The 19,591-nt window shown below is 40.0% G+C and overlaps 1 protein-coding gene across 6 annotated transcripts in view; it reads left to right on the top strand.

The window, feature by feature from the left end:
• GK (glycerol kinase) overlaps window positions 1–19,591 on the top strand; it is an 80,231-nt gene that overhangs the window by 12,732 nt on the left and 47,908 nt on the right. For 3 of the 6 annotated variants that reach the window (XM_043896451.1, XM_043896453.1, XM_043896450.1), the window contains exons 3-5: window positions 1,480–1,586; window positions 8,961–9,038; window positions 16,154–16,237. In XM_043896451.1, coding sequence (XP_043752386.1) covers window positions 1,480–1,586; window positions 8,961–9,038; window positions 16,154–16,237 — 269 coding nt within the window. The remainder of the gene's footprint in view (window positions 1–1,479; window positions 1,587–8,960; window positions 9,039–16,153; window positions 16,238–19,591) is intronic. The other 3 variants (XM_043896455.1, XM_043896454.1, XM_043896452.1) reach the window with 1 other exon arrangement.

The following is a 19,591-nucleotide window of genomic DNA, read 5'->3' as shown; positions in this document are numbered from 1 at the left end:
TGAACTAATTAGGATGATGAGAATCCCGAAAGTGGTTGCCTGTGAGTGTGTGATTGACTTGAAGGCATGAAAGAACTTTTCTGGTGCAATGGAAATATTCTGTATCTGGATGTGGGTGTTGGTTAAATTGGTATATGCATTTGTTGAAACTCAACAAATGTGTGTGCTTTAGATCTGTTCATTATATTGTAAAGTTTACTTCAATTTAAGAGGAAAACAAAGCAGTGTCTTACCAGATTTTCCATTAAGAATGTTCTCCTATGTTTCAGGGAATTCCTTTGTTTAATAATAAAAGTTATTGACATGTTTCTAGCATTTGAATGACTATCCATAGACCTGATCCCGTTGCAGTTTAAAAGAGAGGACAGTTAGTCTTGGAGGGATAGAAATTAGAAATATGTGGAAGGAGATCGTGTTTTTGGAAAGAGAAAATTTAGAGACAGAATTCATAGCTTGGGAAAGCTGGGCAGACCTGGAGGAAGGCTGAGAAGAAAGGCATTTGGCATTCCCTTGCTACTTCCAGATTGTAGCGTAGGATTCTTTTAACTTGTGTCATTTCTACTTTTCCATAGATAAGGTATGCCATTTGTTTCTCCCAGATATTCATCCTTGTCATTTATTATAAGCCATTCATCCTTCTGAGGTCCTTGTGCCTTACATACAATTGCACGGGGATTTGGTCTGAAAACTTGGACCAATCACTTGTCTACATGACATAGTTCTTGGAAGGAATTAAAAATGTTTCCCTACTTTCTAATGAAACATATTAGGAAAAATCATGACAAAAGTGATTAATATACTTATTTGACTTTAGAATTTGTTGTGCTTCATAAATAAATAAATATATAAGGAAGGAAATCAGTCAGTGCGTCAAAAGAATAATATCTGTATCTAGTCGATTTAAAAATGACTAATGACTAGTGAAATGTGAATATTATCAGAATTCATCAGACCTACAAGATATAAAAAATTGGGGAACTTATTTCTCGCTGGATTTGAAAAAATGATTTTAAAACAGGTAAAATATCTGCTGTTTGTGGCCTAGTATTACCTCCTTTCAAATGGTTAATTACTGTATGAAGAATAATAAAAATGTAAGGGAAATTGGCCCTTCTTTAAGTCGTTTCTTTAGAATATTGGATATGCCTTGCTTATCTGATTTTCTTCAGTTTATGCAGCCACATCCTCATAAGTGAATATCTCTAGAGAAATAAATTATATCTGTCTTGCTTGTTTGTGGACTAACCAAAATACTTTTACCTCCTTTCAAATGGTTAATTACTGTATGAAGAATAATAAAAATGTAAGGGAAATTGGCCCTTCTTTAAGTCATTTCTTTAGAATATTGGATATGCCTTGCTTATCTGATTTTCTTTAGTTTATGCAGCCACATCCTCATAAGTGAACATCTCTAGAGAAATAAATTATATCTGTCTTGCTTGTTTGTGGACTAACCAAAATACTTTCTTTTGTTTGAAGGTGGGTGGAGCAGGACCCTAAGGAAATTCTGCAGTCTGTCTATGAGTGTATAGAGAAAACGTGTGAGAAACTTGGGCAGCTCAATATTGATATTTCCAACATAAAAGGTATTTTTAATGTTTTACTCTCTCTGTGATTATCTCAATTAAATTCATTCATTCATTCAGCACATACTCGAGTGCCTGCGTAATGGCAAGCATTTCTTCAAGAACTGAGGATACACAATAAATAGGAAGATTGGGTCTCTTTTCTCTTTGCTCTTGGTGCATTTGAGACCACCAAGAAGAGCAGAGAAATATTAGCTAATTTCAGATATGGATAAGTTCCACATAGAAAATAAAATCCAGTGATATGGTAGAGTATACGGAGAAAGGCTTCTTTTAGATTAGAAGACCAGAGAAGGCCTCTCTGAGGAGGTGACCCTTTTTCTGATGTCTCGGAGGCCAAAAGGGGCCAGCCATACAAATATCTGGGGGAAGAGTGTTTGAGGAAAAGAAAGTAGCATGTGCAAAGGCCCTGAGTGGGTATAAGCTTGGCCAATTCCTGGATCAGAAAGAAGGCTAACATGTCAAATACAACATAAAAGAAGGGTTGTTTCTTACAACCTGATAAAGGCTTTCAGTAGGAATTGAAATCTGGCAAGTGGATAGGGCCTTGTTGGCCACAGTTAGGAGTTTGGATGTTGTTCTTAGTGTCACAAGGAGCCATGAGAAGGCTTTAAGTGAGGTGAGAGGATAACAAGACCTGACTTGCAGTTTGGAAACAACTTCCTGACCACTGTGTGGAGAGTGGATAGGAAAGGTGTAAGTGTGGACGCAAGGAGACTGGTGTGGAGACCACCGTGGAAGTCCTGAGAGAGAGAGGACGATGCCTTGATCAACAGTGGTCGTAGTGAAGGTGAGGAGAAAGGGCCAGAACTTGCTGATGAATTGGATGTCAGGGGAACAGAGAGAGTACTGGGGTGAGGGGGAGGGATGGGTCACAGATGAGACTTGGTTTTGTTTTGTTTTTTTCCTGGAGCTCTTGGCTGGTTATAGAGATGGTCTGTACTGAAGAGAGAAAGAATAGAATAAGGAACAGCTTGGAGTGGACGGAGATTATTTGAAATCAAAGCACTTCGTGTATGAAGTTGCCCTAAAATAATTGAGAGTGTGAGATTATTATAGATGCCTCTGTTCATTCCTAGTAGTTTTAACAGAATATCTGCCTGTGTTTGACTTTGCTTCATTCATACAGGGAGGAAAAAATAACCCAGACATCTAAAATTGATGTGCTACTAGTGTAAAGGATGAAGGCATGATGTGATTATTGCCATCTACTTAGAGTTTAAATGTTTCTAGCTCTTCATTCAAGGGCTGTTCTCTTTCTTCCTTGGCTAATTTGTCTCTAGATTGAGGGAACAATTTGTTGGTGGTGGTGGTTCCTTAATTCATGTCATCTTGGCTCTGAAATTGACTTGCACTCCTAAGTTGAAACATTGATTTTTTCCCCCAGAGTTTCCCTTATTTCCTAAATAAAGGTCATTTCAAAAAAAGACTAAGCACAATCAAAACTAGTCATTCAGCAAACTCAGAGTGCCTACAATGTGCTAAGTGCCCTTGGGACACAGTGGAACACAAATAGGGTTGTACAGCTGTCAAATGGGAGAAACGTGTCAACCCTATTACAAATTCATGGGATACTGTGACAGTGATATTTCTGTTACTGCAGATTTTTACAAGAAATACCCATGGGCAGTTTGATATAGGTTAACAATTTTTTAATCTCCTACCCTCATTTTATTCCTACATCTAAGGGAAGAACTTCACACTTCTTTTAGAGTTGCATTCACCAAGTTTTAGATGAGTTGCATGTGAAAGTGATTGTTGGTCGGTTTTCTTGAATTGTCCTCACAGCTTTCACAGTCTAAACCGTGTAAACATATGAGGCATTCAGCAGCACACTCTGTGGTCAAAATATCCATTGGCAGTGATGTTAATCATCTAGGTGGCTGAACGCCATGTTCAGGAAGTAGACTCCAAAGCCACTGGCCATGATTTCGACCTCATTCTACCTCCCTTACAGGTGAGGTAGCCTGCGGTGTGTTAGCCTTCTGGATCTACTCAGGTGGTTCTTTTTTCTCTTGTTTTTGTGGTGTTCATGAAGATGTCACATAACTGCAGTCCAAGCGACTTGTCTTCCACTTGCACTATCTGCAAGAGTGCTGAACACACAGCTCCCTGCTCTCCGCTCCTCTGTGTCTGGCCAGTGTGAAACTTATGCCCTAATCAAAGTGACCCAGCACTTCCTTCTCAACAAGTCCCAGCCTACGGCCGAGCAAGAGAACGTTCCACAAGCCCATCCATACCAGGCCAATTGTGCTAAAAAAATTTTTTTCCCAGATAACTTCTTGAATTGGCGCTGTCAAGGGCCAAGCTTTGGCTAGAGCCCTAGGTCCCAGAAGCCTCATGAGGTAAAGGATTTTCCATCACCCAAACCTAGTTGCGGATGAGGGGACAGGAAGCCATCACAGGTCGTGGAGCTCTTTAGTGGTGGATAACATGCATGCTCAGCTGCCCTTTCTCCTGGTCAAGTCGTCTCTTTCCTGAGCCACACAGATGTTAACCTCAAAATGGCTTGAGTTTTGAGTTGCAGTGTGGCAAATAAATAATTTTTTCCCCCACTAAAGAGTGACTCATTGATCACTTACCTGGTAATCACTGAGTTCATCATAGCTGGTTGTATTTCTTTTACAAACTCCAGTTTCATTGGTTTTAGTTGTCCTCATCAGCCGAAGTGTGTTGATTTCAGGTCCCTGCAAACAGCGTCTCTAAAATCAGAGTTCACTTTCCAGTTTAACAGCTCACAGGAGCCCAAGACAAGTAAATAGGCTGCTGCTTTCCTTCTTGGCTTAGAGAGCTGGGCAGCTCTGTTTGGCTGTCACTGGACTGAAGGAAATTCTAAGTATACAGACTGACTAGCCATTAGAAAGACTGAAATAATGCCATCTGCAGTAACATGGATGGACATCGAAATTGTCATAGTGAGTGAAGTAAGACAGAGAAAGAGAAGTATTGTATGACATCCCTTATATATGGAATCTAAAAAGAAATGGTACAAGCAGAGTTCCTTACAAAACAGAAGGAGACTCACAGACTTAGAAAACGAACTCATGGTTGCCAAGGGGAAGGATAAGTGGAAGGGATAGTTAGGGAGTGTGAGATGGGCATATATACACTGGTATATTTAAAAGAGATAACTAACAAGGACCTGCTATATAGCACAGGGAATTCTGCTCAGTGTTCTGTGACAGCCTGGAGGGGAGGGGAGTTCAGGGAAGAATGCGTACAGGTTTATGTATGGCTAAGTCCCTTTGCTGTTCAACATTGTTAATTGGCTATACCCCAGTAAAAAATTCAAATAAAAAGTATACAGAGTGACAAAACCAGATAAGCTCTCTCACTCATCCTCTGTCATGAGCTACAAACAGAACACAAAATACACTGTTACCAAGTTGAGAGCATCAAATCCTCAGTGATTAGATAGTAGTTCTCACACCCTTGCAAAACAAGGAAGCCCCCATGCCCACTGCCTCACCCTACTCAACACATCCACAGACATTTCCTTCACCTCTCAGACTTGGCCTCTCAGAAGAGGTCTTCTTTGTCCCAAAGCACTTCTCAGCAGTGGCCAGATATCATTTGCAATTGTTACAACTTGCCATAAGCACAAGAAGACGCTGCTTTCTTAGAAAGCTTTATACTGCTTCCCACATGGACCTTCCAGTAGTCCCAGAGCCTTCCTCTAGGGATTGTATTAGTTTGTGTGTGTGTGCTCAGTTGTGTCCGACTCTATGTGACCCCATGGACATAGCCTGCTAGACTCCTCTGTCCATGGGATTCTCCAGTCAAGAATACTGGAGTGGGTTGCCACTTCCTCCTCCAGGGGATAGTCCTGACCCAGTGTCTCCTGCATTGGCAGATGTACTCTTTACCGTGGAGCCACTTTCTTTTACTATGTGTGTTTTTCATTTTTTTTTTTCAGAAATGTGTTCCAATTATAAGTTATTTTTAAATAAGGATGCATGTCATCTATAATTCTACAGAGACAACAATGATAACATTCTGGACTATTTCCAAAGGCTTTTTCCTCATTATATTTTCTTAACTGCAGTTATAACTTTTCATAGGCAATCTTAAGCAAAAGTTAACCAGGTTTTAAATGTAGCATTTAACTAGTTAATTTTATAACGACACTCAGTGTTGAGGAAAACAAAATCCTAAAAAAGTATCTGCCAGATACAAGAGTAATACATCGGGGTGTTTTGTTTGTTTGTTTTTGTTTTTTTATACATTGGGTTTTATATGTGCCAATGATTATAATATCTGTAGCTAAAAGACTTGTATGTCATAGGCTCTTATTGTAGCTTGACTAGGGTGGCAAATTATGAAACCTAAACATGTTACTCTGAAAAAGGGGGAATTAAAATTGGAAACTATTAAGATAAGTACCTGCTCAGTCAGAAAAGGTTTCTTTCAGGAGCATAGAAAAACCTAGAGGATTTTAGGGTAAAAATGGCGAGAATTCAGCTTGTGAAAGGAGTTCAGAAGTTCAGAGACCTGAATCAGAGAAAGCAGTGCCAGACGTGTTTGAGTCTGGAAGAGAGTCCTGAGAAAGCTGGTTCGCTGGACTTTGTCTGCAAGAAAAGCACTTTTGCTTGGCATGAAGGAACCAAATTGAGAGAGAGGGGAAAGAAGGGGTGGTCAGAGTGGAACCTGTGACTGATGACTCAGAGGGCAATAGCTCTAGATAATGTTCTAGAACATTGCAGGTAGAATGAGCCAATAAGGAAGGGTAGCCTGAAGGGCGTAGAATAGAAACTCCAGGATTGCAACTCAGGAAGCAGACAACTAGTTAACAGCTAATTAATGCAGTGGGGAAGAATAGGAGAGTTTAGTAGAGCATGGATTCCTGATGAGTCCTCATTGTGAAATTCACCTTAACAACCATTGCCAAGGTCCTGCTGAGGTCTCTGACCTCTGCTGTGCCCAGAGCGCTGCTAGGGAATTCCTTTATTTTTGTGTGTCCCACTTCATTCAGTCCCATTCCTTGCGACTGACACTCCACTGTCTGCATAGCAATGATGTCACTGAACGGCAGCCATAAGTAACATGTATGGAGTGGTTACTGTGTGCCAGACACTGTTTGTTTGTTTATTTATTTATTTTTAATTGGAGGGTAATTGCTTTATAATGTTGTGCTGATTTCTGTCATATATCAACATGAACCGGCCATGGATATATGTGTGTCCTCGGTTTTAATAGGCATCAATTCAGGTTTCCCTTTTTGGAACCTGGTAAGGCTTGCTTGGTGACTCAGATGGTAAAGAATCTGCCTGTAATGCAGGAGACCTGGGTTCAATCCCTCGGTCAGGAAGATCCCCTGGAGAAGGGAATGGCAACCCACTCCAGGTATTCTTGCCTGGGAAGTTTCATGGACAGAAGAGCCTGGCCGGCTACAGTCCATGGGATTGCAAGAGTCAGACAGACTGAGCGACTAACACTTGCACTTTCAATGTGGGAGTTATTGGTGGTGTCCATTTTACAGAAGATAAAACTGAGACCCAGGGTTACACTGCTAGAAAGCAGAGGCAGTCTGGCTTTGGAGCCTGAGCTCTATTGAACAGTGCCCAATTGCACAATCCCCATTTTGGCTGATCGCCTTGTACACTACTTCATAGAGAAAGTTGAGGCCCTGGCATCTAAATTCTTCAACTTCCTGTCCCTATTCTTAATGTCTGTATCTCTTGCCCCCTTCCCTCCACCACAAGGGGAGCAAATAAGCTTCTGCCCTAGTGAAGCTGCTCCCTGGGTGTTAATCTCATCCCCTCTGTTACTTTAAGAACCAGGATGGTGTCCCATTCATTTCCAGACACCTTCCTCCCCTACCCCCATATTCTTCTTTCTCTTCCTATATTCCGGCAAACATTTTTGTCTTCCTTTTGTAAAAAAAAATCACCCCCAAATCTCTTCCTTTCACCCTGTGCCTCTAAGCTTCCTGGTAGTGGAATCTCATTCATCTTTGTACGTCTAGGCAAGGTGTTACAATGAGTAACTCTGCGTTGGATGAAGAAGATTTAAAACAAGGGAGCTGCTGGTCTCCTTTAGATCTCTGTCGGTCAGAATGTTGCTAGTGTGTTTATTCTGGGGTACAGTGTGAGTAATTTGGACAGATAGGTGCATGTTCCTAGAGGAGGTGGTGAAGGGACTTTAAACCATGCTGTATGGAGGTGGGGGCAGTGGAACGAAATTGGATTATTCAGCCTCGGCAAGGGAAGAGAAGCCTGGAGGGACAGAATAACTGCTTCAAGTGTGAAAGGCTGACCTGTGGAAGGAGTCACCTTATTCTTGTATCTCCAAAGAGTGTGGCAAAGATTGACAGGCGGAAGCAACGAGGAAAAGGATTTTTTTCAAATAGCAAAGCTATGCAGTAGAGATTGGTTTGCCTCATGAGACATAGTATCTTTTCACTAGAAGTGCTGTCTGAATGGTCTCATAACAGGCAATTCCAGAGATTTGAGCATAATGGGTTGATTATATTGCCTTTAAGGTTAAATTCTGAAAGAGCACCACCACCCTTTAGTCCAGCATGTGCAACTCTATACATGTGGGGAGTATTAAGAAAAATATACCAATGCTCCTATGCTACCCCAAGTAGTTAAATTAGAATGTTTGCTCCAGGGCCTGGGTACTAGAAATCTATAAAAGCTCTGCAGTTGATTCTAATATACAGCCAAGTCTGAAAACCTCCAATTTAGATGAATCAAGCTAAACTGAATAAAATGGTATGGAATGGTATTTTACTTAGAGTAACTTACTGTAACTATAGCCCTTGAGTTGTATATAGATTAGTATGAGGTAATTGCCATCACATATTGTACTTACGCCTGATTCAAACTCTATGTCTTGTAAACTATTATTAAAATAAATGAAGAAAACTGAATTTCTAACTAACCATAATACGAGTTTACCCAGCATGAAGGATTCTATCGGTGGCTGGTTTTTTTTTAATGCAGATGTGTGCGTGCACACACGCAGAGGGAAATTTCTTGTAGCAGTTAGTAAATAAATGAATGAGGTTATTGCTGGTCACCTCAGCATAATAAATAGGGTGTTGTAAACTGGGGAAGTTATTGCATTCCCTTTTTATAAGCCAACCTGCGAGTCTCTTCGCTATTAATCTGGGTCTGTGTCATGGTGTGCTGATAGTAAAGAGGGAAGGAGTCTGTAGAAAAAAAAAAAAGAAGCTTGACTTGGAGGTTCATTTTTCTTGGGCCTTTTGAAGAAAATCAACTCAATACTACTACCAATATTCCAAATGTTTTTTTTTCCCCACATTGTTCTGTTTACTTGTGCCTATATATATTAAAAAAAAAAGAGAACTATCCTCAGATTTTTGCTTGTTTTTTTTTAATTCTTTTCTGTTTAATTTTCTCTTGAAAGCTATTGGTGTCAGTAACCAGAGGGAAACCACTGTAGTCTGGGACAAATTAACTGGAGAACCTCTCTACAACGCTGTGGGTAAGCTGTTGTGCATGGATGTCAAATGCAAGGCCTTTTTCTACTTGCAGATGTGGTCATGCTAAAACATCTGGCTCAAAAAGCATGAAGTCATGTTTCCTATAATCTCAAAGAGTCTTCTAAGAAATGGGTTCTTATATATTTACCAATTTCAGATAGTTATTCCCATGTTGAATTAACTCTTTCTTTTGCTCTCCCCTTCCTGATAATCTGTATTAGACAAATGAATCAGTATGGCTAGAACTTTTCGTAATCCCTGCTGTTTCTGACACCTAAAAGAGATCTCACCTCCTCCTCCCCTCAAAACTCAAGATTACACATGTTCCCAGTCCCATATCTACCTCTCCGTAAAGTATTTGTGTACTTGTTCTTCCCATATAGGCATTTGAATCGACTCTGCTGAGCTTATGAAAACAAAAATCTCATCAATTTAGCTCCTTCTGCTATAAACATGGCTATGTCCACAGGATGGAAAGGCTCAATCTCAAACATACCACCATTAGATATCACGCTTTATTCAGCGGAAATAACCACGTATATTTGAGTCTCACTCTTAGCAGCACATGACAATTGAGCACTGAATGACACTGTCACTTAGTAAAAGGAAGATTCTGTTCTAAATATACAATCACTAAAAGGCATTATTCTGTCACAAATAGAAAAGCACCATTTTTTGGTCAATAAAGTAACAGGTTGTGGGTTGGGGAGTGGAGACAGAAGTTGTCAGAGATGGAATGATTTATGGAGTGAGCAATTTTTACTTTGCAGTTACTTTAGTATAGATTGGAAAAAGTGACGTTCAAGCAGAAAATATGCTTAAAAAGTGTTTTGTAAGAGTAGTGTGAATCCTTTGGAAAGAATCTTTATAAAAAATTAAGGTGTTTAATGTTACTGTGTTATAAGAAAGCATTTAGTATGTCTTCTGTACTTGTGATAAAAAACTAAAGATGCAAAAAAAGGTCAAAGAATTGCAGCCAAAGGTCCTATTAGACAAAGTACCTCTTTTGAATCTTTATTTTCTTCTCATTCTCATGAGCAGCTCATTTTGATTATAAGCAGGATATTACAATTTTAGTGACTAGGAGAGTATTCTTTCAAAGACAAATGTTAGCCAACTTTTTATACTAGTTAGGGTTTCACATTTGTTTTCCCCCTCACGAAAGGAAGGACCTACTCACAGGAACCAGAAAGTTCTAATTAAACTGTAAACTTTGAAGTGTAGAAATGAAGCTTTGGACTTTGAGTTGTCATTTTAAAATAATGCAACTAGGTTAGTTGAAGTTATAGTGAAGGATTTCAGTAAATATTTTACCAGGAAGACTTTTTGTAATGTGCTTATTTATTCATTCCTTTTTCTTCTACAATTTCTAGTTTTCTATTTAAAAAATATCAGGCATTCAAAAAAAGAATGACTGAAAACCAAAAGAAACAACTGACATTATAAACAGACCCATAGGAAATCCTAATATTAGAGTTACCAGGCTTTAACCATGATCTGCATGTTCAAGAAATTCATGGGGAAGATTGATAATCTTAGCAAACAATCAGAAATTTAAGGATAGAAATTTTATAATGGTGTTAAACTCCATTGATGAGTTTTACATCATATTAGACACAGCTGAGGCACAGACACACAAAGGTTAAGAAAATGCAGAAAAGTATCTAAAAGAAATATAGAGTAAGATAAGAAGGTTCAACATATTTTTAAGTGGGGACCCAGAAGAAAAGGAAAGTGAGAGAGAGAGAGAAAAGTTTTTTCAAAACTGTTGAAAAATATGCCACCAATTCAAGAAGCACTGTGAATCCCCAGGCAAGATATATACACAGAAAGTCATACACAATCATAGGCTGAGACCTGAGGATAAAAAGAATTTTAAAGTAGCCAGAGGACGTGACTTTGAAGAGAGCAACACTAAAACTTCTAGCTGATTATTTCTCAATGGAAGCAGAGTACAGTGGAATGAAATCTTTGAAGTGCTAAAAGAAAATAATATCCACCTGGAATTCTATATTTAGTGAAAATATCCTTAAGAAATGAAGGTAAAATATAAAGGCAACGACAAACCAAAACTTAGAAAAATCATTACAAGCAAATCCCTACTGAAAGAAAAACTAAGTAGTTTTTTTCTGGTAAAAGGAAAAAAATGTTCTCAGGTGGAAATTCGGCAATGCAAGGAGAAACACAGAGGCCAAGAAAGAGAAAATATGTAGGTCATTCTAACTGAATTTTGACTGTATAAAATAATAATGTATTGTGATGTTCAAAATATATTAAAATTTTAAATACTACATAGCAACAACAGTACATGAAAGGAATATGCAGTAGATGAGGTTAAAGTGTCTTGTGGTCCCAGTACTGTCAAGGATGCATGTTGTAATCTCTAGAGTAAGCAGTAAGAGAGTAAATAATGTATAATAAAGGGGGAAAATGGAATGACTTTTAAAAAGAAGGCAAGGAAAGAAAAAGGAATAGAACCAGGAAGAAAGGACAAATAAGAAGCATTTAAATCCTACCATGTAAGTAATTATATTAAAAAGGACCAGATTACTCTCTTCAGTAAAATCTGAAGCAAAGGAGTTAATTGAAACCGCTAATGAGCTGATGGGATTAGAACAGGAAGATTGGAGAGACAAATTGGCCAGACCTTTCAGAGGAAAGATACAACTGGTATGTTTGGAAATTGAATAGGGCATAAACATGAGGCAAAAATAAAACAGGGCTATAAGATTTTTAGCCTGAGAGAACAGAAGGAAATTAAGTAATATTTAAAGAGTGCCAACATGAGAGAAAAATGACTTTCTCTCTTGGACAAATTGAATATGGGACTTGGAATTAAAGCTCATTTCTGGACAATTAGAATTTGTGGCTCTGTTATAAAGAGATTGTTCAAAATGTATACTTAAAAGTTGATAACAGGAACTTTCCTGGTGATCCAGTGGGTAAGACTCCATGCTTCCAATGCAGGGGGTGCAGGTTTGATCCCTGGTCTGGGAACTAAGATCCTGCATGCCTTGTGGTGCATCCAAAAAAAAAGTTGTTAATATAGTCTCAGTTTATTATAGATGAATTCACCATAAGAATGAAGGTTACATTAATTTATGCAACTAAAGTTTAAGTACCTTTCTGTAGACAGGTTCTGTGATGACCCCTAGGCAGACAGTGACAAACCAGGCAGTTACTATGCTTGCCTTGGTGACACAGAAGGCTAGGGGTAGAAATTTGGAGGCTAGACAAGGAAAGAGAATAGAAAAGGAGGACAGGGAGGAGACACCACTAAGTCATGACAAGATAAATTCTGCCTCCAATTTTCTTCCACCCAGGAAATACTAAGGTGGCATATGTCCATGCAAATTTTCAGTTGAGAATATCAACACAATATGAAATCTTTAGCAGCTTTATCTTGAAACAAGATGAAAGGGAATTGATGGAAACAGAATCAGCTTTTTACATATCTTTGTCTTCATTTATATTATGGCCTGTGGGTTTTCCACTTTTTCCCTATCTATCTATTTTCTTCCTTCTTGTCCCTTCCTCTTGTAAACCTTTTCTCACTTGAAGCCTATCCAGTGCTTCTTCATTTTTCTCTCTGTTTACTTAGTAAATTATATAAACGATGAACAGTATTTGTTATAGGCAAGCACAGGAGAGGGACAGTCTTCTTTTTTTAATTGCTTTTTATTATGTCAACCATTTTTATGGGGTCCTTGATAGGTAATCTATTCACTCAACCCCTGTACAATAACAGAGAGGAGAAATTCAGAGTCCTATTAGTGGACATGAAACAGGCTTGGTGAAGACGTTGAAGACCAAGAAAGGCTATTTGTTCTTCCTTGTCATCAGGGTGTGTTTGTTGTCTGACATCTTTTATAACGATATGCTTATGAGATAGGAAAACATGCAAAGGCATCCATTGAGGCACAGATGGTCTGTTTTAGAAGCTTCATATGGTCTTAGCGTTTCTATGTTAGTTCTGTGATTGGCGAGATGAACATTGGTGTGGTACCCAAGGTGGAGATAAAACACATCCCTCCTTCCTAGTCCCTGGGCCATGATGCAGCCGTGATGGCCTCACAGATGGATTGCAGCAGCTTTGTGGCCCTGGATGTGAAGCAGGTCTCTGCCTTCTCTCGTCTGTCTTTCATTTTTCTCATCCCTCTGACTTTTCTCTCTCCCTCTCAGCATTATCTTCATCAATATTTTCCAAAGAATTCCCTCCACTCCTCTCCCCACCATTTTTCTAAGCCTTTTCCTTCCAGAACCACCTTTTTTTTTAGTGGTCTACAGGCCTTGCTGTCTTCTTAATAGTATTGAAAAGGAGGTTTAGATTGACAGATGTACCACAGACTAAACCGATAAAGAAGCCAAAGCTCCACAGGTAATTCAGATGTTAAGTGGGGGAAGGCTTGAATCAACTGATATTTTTGCAAATTCATATACACATTTCACTGATGCTGCCCGGGAAACATTCTGGCCTGACTCGGATGGCCCGGCTCTTTCCCCACTTCTTGGCTAAGTTTCGTCACTCACTACTGAAGTTGCTTGGTGCGCATGGCAAGCCAAGTGCAATAGGACCCTCATCGTGGTAGCTTTCTGTTGAACACAATTCATGATTTAATGTCAAAATATTATTCATAGTAAGGACTAATATCCAGGGAGGCCAAAGTCACTGATGTGAGCCTTGTAGTATATTACAGAAAACCACCAATTAAAATCATGTGTCTCTCAGCCATTATTCCTTCTTTAAATGGTATTACAAACATTTTTTCTAAGGTACTGGATTTAAATTTTCCAGTGACATGTGACTCTTTATGCAGAGAGTGACAGTTTTAGACATTGGACATTCTCTTTACCTTTTTTAAAAAATTTTGCATATTAGTTCACCCCAGGCCAATGACTAAATCTGGTTAGTCATCTGTTGAGATCTGAAGGAACCTTGAGCTCAATTCTTTTATCTTTTCGGAAACTGAGATATGTTTCAGAGTATCAACATGAAAGAAAACCATAGCTGGCAAACCTCCTAAAACTCCTAAGCACGCTTGGTCTTAAACAACAAAGGTGTGGTTTTGTATTGTTTTTCTTGGGAACGGAACAGATTGTTATTTTTTGTTAAAATATGGAATATTCCACTCTGTCACAATCCACTTATTTTTCATTTTTTCATGTCTTTTGTTACATAGTTCTTTGAAAGTCTTACATCTCCTTCAATCCTGGGTAAAAAAATAAACTGCCATATTTTGTGTTGCTTGAATTCCTCAACTCTGCCACTTTAAATAAAAAGAAACTAAATTAGAGTTCAACTTGGAGCTATGTTTTTTCATATTCTATTTAAGGCTATGACTTCTTCTTGGTTACATCTCTATCATAGAGATTTAATTCTGGACTCGGATTCTGGGTTCAAATTCTGCCTTTTTCACTTACTGCCATTCTGTGCCTGTTTCGTAAGTGATTAAGCTGGAGAAATTAAAAATGGCCCTCATAGACTTGAGGATCAATGAATTAATACACATAGGACACTTAAAACAATGCCTAGCGGACTATCAGGCTTCAGTAAGTATTCAGAACATGGCCACTATTCTGAGTTGGCTGATGACCTTTTCAGTCCAGGAATGCCAGATGAAATGGCTGGTTGAAACAACAGGTGTTCTTAGGGGAAACGCAGAGCCTACCTGGGGTCACATGCACTCACATCAGCCATTGGCATCTTGACATTTATACACCTAAAAGCTGAAATAGGTTTCAGCCCCCAAATTTTGACACACATGTTTTCATTCACCGCCCCCTCCCCCAACTCTCCATTTTTCTCTTGGCACCTGATTTCAGAAAATGTCATCAGCTGATGGATAGTCTCTTCCCCTTTGCAAATGACCTCATACCCAGCTTAATTATAATAGCTTAACTTTTAACTAATTACCATAACACATAGCAATTAAATCTGGTTTCCTAGATTTAATGTCCATTGTGGGGAAAGCAACCCCAAAACATTGAGTATAACTGTCAGCGGTCCTTGCTTAGTCCTTCCATAACCTGTAGCCTTACCTTATCTCACTGTCAGGCCAGTAGTACCTCATAGCAAATCATCCCTAGGAGCTGTATTATTTGCCTTTGCTTCTAGTCAACTGAAAATAATTTAGATGATCTCTAGTGTGGTTTTTTTTCCCCCTTTGGTACATTTCCCTTCTATTGTTATAACTAACCAAAACTGATTCAAATTTCTAAATATTCTAAAACATATTTCTTCCTCTATACTGTTTACTCTATCACTCAGTTAACCTTGGCTTTGAGGCAACTGCATTTTTCTTTACTCTTAAAACTTTGTTTTTCAGAACAAACTAAATCTGTGACACATATATTGGATATGACTTCATTTAATACAAAGACAAATTCCAGGTCACCCAAGTTGGGTTTTTGGAACCTATTCATTTGATGGTGGGAACCATTTAAATCCAGTTTATTTAGTCTAAGTAAGGGACATGTTTTCTAGAAGCAGGCTGTATGGTGTTCTGGACTCTGTTTTCCTTCCGATGTTTTTCTGAATCACTTTGGGACTGAGCAACTTTCTGTTTCCTCTAGACATGCTGTTGCTTTCTGTGGACTTCACCTCCTGCCACCCTTCCAGGGGAGTGCTTTCCTGGAGCACTGCCTTCCCAAATCCACTTGTCTTCCTATGGGTGCCCTGCCCCCTTCAGCAGAGACTAGCAGTTCCCTTAACATTCCATTCATACATCCCCTAGTGATGCACTCACTCACTGCATCACACAACACTTCAGTTCTGCGGTCAGGTCAGCAGTCAGTAACCAACTGAGCCACTTTCCTAACCAGGACACAGACTGTGTGGCCAGGTAGGGAAGAGTCATCTGAACAAGAAGCAGGAATTGACCTGATCTTTGTCCAGCCGGAAATGCTATTGAACCAGAGACTGACTGGACAGCCTCTGTTCCCCTTCTGCTCCACATCTCTTCCTTGTCTTTTTCTACACTCAAATGGGTAGAAAACTGTTCATTCTGATGAACTTGCCCATGTGAGCCACCATGTCCTAAATGGTCAGGAAGAGAACGCAAACCTTGAATCTGGCCATCTCTAGCATGAATTGCCATTATTTCTCCTAATGCTCCAGCTGCTCCAGTTTCTCCCGGTCCTTCAGATCCAGCTGCCGTTGTTCCCTCTGGCTCTTCAGTTCCAGCTGCTGGCGCTTCCTCAGGTATTGGTGCTCTGTCTCTTGCTCGCGCCCCAGCTTCCAACTCAGCCGTGTTGGGGAAAATTGACTGCTGCTGTTGGTTCTGGATCTAGCACCTCTTCTGATTGTTCTCAGAAATTACCTCCACATGGGGCTTAGTTCTCCTGCTCGGGATCTTCTCTTTGGCTTTTGGTCTCTTATTCTGCTCATGTAATTCTGCCATCTTAGCTCCTTTAATGAGTTTTCTAATTTTCCTTTGTTCTTAATTCAATTAATTTCAAACATTTGTGTATTGCTTGGTAGTGTACCGACCACTGACATTTTCCTCTTTGGCAGTTTTACTAATTCATTCCATGTATTCTAATCGCTTTAAACTCAAGTTACAAAAACAAAAATTCTGCCAGCCTTCCGTGATCATGGGATAATGGAAGGAGAGGGACTTCTGAGACCATCTAGTCTAAACTGCCTTATTTTATATTCTGGAAACCCAGGTCCTAAAGGGAAACGAGACTTGTTTGAGTCACACAGCTTGTTGGTGGCAAAGCCAAAAATGTAGATTTCACCTCCAGTGTTTTGAGTCTCTTCGGTGAGGGTTTCATTCTGTGGATACCAGATACCAGTACTGTGGGTACTTCAAAGCTTTTAAGTGAGGAGCATAGTGCCCCGTTAACTTAAGTAGTCCTTGTCCAAGAGCAATAGAGTCACAGAGCCACTTGATCATCAGTGTGTGTCTAATTTTGTTTTGAAATTAACAATTGAGACAAATTCAGTGTCCTAAAGAACTTACCCTAAAAAAGAGGTTCTCAAGCTTGAGCAGAACACTGAATAACACAGGTGGAAGGACTCAGGCCCTCCTTGCCTGGACTCGCAACCAGATTCCTACAATGCAGGGACTTCCCTGGTGGTTAAGACTCCACGCTTCCACTGCAGGGGGCGTGGGTTCATTTCCCTGCTTGGGGAACTGAGATCCCACATGCCATGCAGCATGGCCAGAAAAGAAAAAATAAAATAAGAATCCTCTGATGTAGGGACCAGGATGTGTGATTTCAAAGTTTTCCAGGTGGTTCAGGTGTGCTTTCTGGATCAGAACCACTGCTGTTGAGTCTCGCAGTGTTTCTTAAAGAGAGGGCATCTATTTAAAAGGTGTAATTTCTGGGCCCACTCCCTAGACTTATTGTCCTAGAATTTCTGTCAGTGGGATTTATCTTTAAACTCCCTAGTAATTTTTATGTCCATTAAAATATAGAAAAAATGCTGATCTGGAAGGCTTTGAATCAGTAAGCAAAAAAGAGCCTAAAGCCTAGAGCAGTGTCCCTTGATAAAAACTCATGATTCAGCAAACCAGCATAACTAAAACAAAGTTTCACAAGTCAGTTTTATCCTGCCGAGTTCAGTGAATGTTGACATTTTCCATCCTAACCCATCTTATTTCATTTTTTTTGCATAGGTAATCAAAGTTACATTGATTTTTAAACCCCTAGCCCATTGTAGTTTGAAACATGGAGGATAGAGATGTGCTTGTGAATTCTACCTGTCACAGATTTAAAACTTTTCTCTAGAATGCCTCTACTTTGCCCAGCTACTCTGGTCCAGCCATTAATACCTGCTAGGGTTGCTTGCCTATGAGGAAGGTCCACTTGGGTCACAGTCACACACCACTGCCTCTGTGGACAAAGTGGATAGATTGCCATGTTCCCTGGACACAGGAGACGTTGGAGACTCCATCATGCTGCTACTAACGGCTTGTATCCACCCCAGGGCAAGTCATAGAAAAGTCAGCCCCAACTAAAATGAAGTTATATGGGGAAAAAACCAGAAATCCTATGAGTAGTTTTGTTCAGGTGCTGTTTTATTCCTGAGTCAGACAGTATCACCTGGGTCCCCCACCAGTTTGTCTCTTTGAGGTTGACTCCAGATGTGGCCGATTCAGCTCTCTTCCAGGGTGCAGCAGGTCCCAGCTGCACACTCCCAAGCTGAGCTGAGAACAGGGACTCTTGTGGACTAAGCACAAAAATCTCAGGCAGGCTAATCTGACTACACCTGAACCGATCATTGGGGACAAGATCCTAGAGCCGAGGGTAGGGTGGAATCTCAGGCTGAGATTGAAGGAGGGGTGGTTTCCTAAAGAGAATTAGAGCTACAGCTCCCAGCAGCAGGAGGAATGGATGCCTGGCAGCAAAGAGCAGGGGTCATTGCTTGGCCGTGTATTTCCATGGGCTTCCTCTTTGCCTCCTGTTTCCTTGGTGATGAAGAGCCTTGTTTTCTACTTTGGAAACCAGTATAGCTGGGGTACCCAACCCCCAGGCCATGGACCAGTACTGGTCCGTGACCAGTTAGGAACTGGGCCACACAGCAGGAGGTGAATGGAGGGCAAGCAAGCACGCAGAGCTTCACCTGTATTCACGGCCGCTCTCCATCCCTCACATTACCATCTCGTAGGAGCTCGAACCCTACTGCACTTGAATCATCACCCCTCTCCCCCACCCTGGTCCTGGAACAAATTGTCTTCCACGAAACCAGTCCTTGGTGCCAACAAGATTGGGGACCACAGCAGTATAGTATCCCGAAGTCCCTGATTCGATTCTCCTGCAAAGTAGCCACCATCAAAATCAAGCACAGACTGCCCTCAAGGGAAATAATGCTTTAAGTAATTAAAAAGAATTGATTAAAATCCACAACAGGAAGTAACTGATTTTTAAATGAAGAGAAAGGCATAGTATAGTTAAAGGTGAACCAAACTAGACAGTAACTGCCAGCACTCACATGGGTAGCAGACAAGCATGCGTGATCTTCCTCGTGCCCTTTAAATAGACTGTTTTCAGGAGTCATCTGAGCATAGTCAGTGCCTAAAAATATCGAGTGAGCACTCACAGATTCAAAGTTACAAAAGTTTGGTTCAGAACTGAAATCTGACAAATAAAGCTCAGCTGATACTATTGTTTATCTTTCACAGTTGCTTTGTATACCCTTTAATGCGTTCTCTTTCCCAAGCCTTCTGTCATAAAGCAGAACACAACTTCCTACTAGGGAGATCAGAAAGTGGGTGATAGTTACTCAGTAAAAAACAAGGTTGATCTGTTAAAATGGAGAGTTTATTTTATAATCTAGCAAGGAGAAAGAATGGTGACCTTTAAATGATTCGTGTAATGATTCCCGATTCTAGTCTACTTTGAAAGAGTTTAATATAAATAAGCATTCTGTGCATAAGCAAATGAATCTAATTTTTTTCCCTCTATAATTGTGTCAGGTTCTCTACTTTGTCACAAATTGCTACCCAGTTTTTCCAAGGTACAGCCTTTTATACCTAGTACAGTGATCCTGAGCTGTGCATTTTGCCCTGGTAACTAGCCTGCCTTACATTTAGATTTTTTTCTGCAC

Source organism: Cervus elaphus, chromosome X (genome assembly GCF_910594005.1).
Source record: "Cervus elaphus chromosome X, mCerEla1.1, whole genome shotgun sequence".
Classification (NCBI taxonomy): Eukaryota; Metazoa; Chordata; class Mammalia; order Artiodactyla; family Cervidae; genus Cervus; species Cervus elaphus.
The sequence above is the reverse complement of the archived record's forward strand: the minus strand, read 5'-3'. Positions and strand labels throughout refer to the sequence as shown.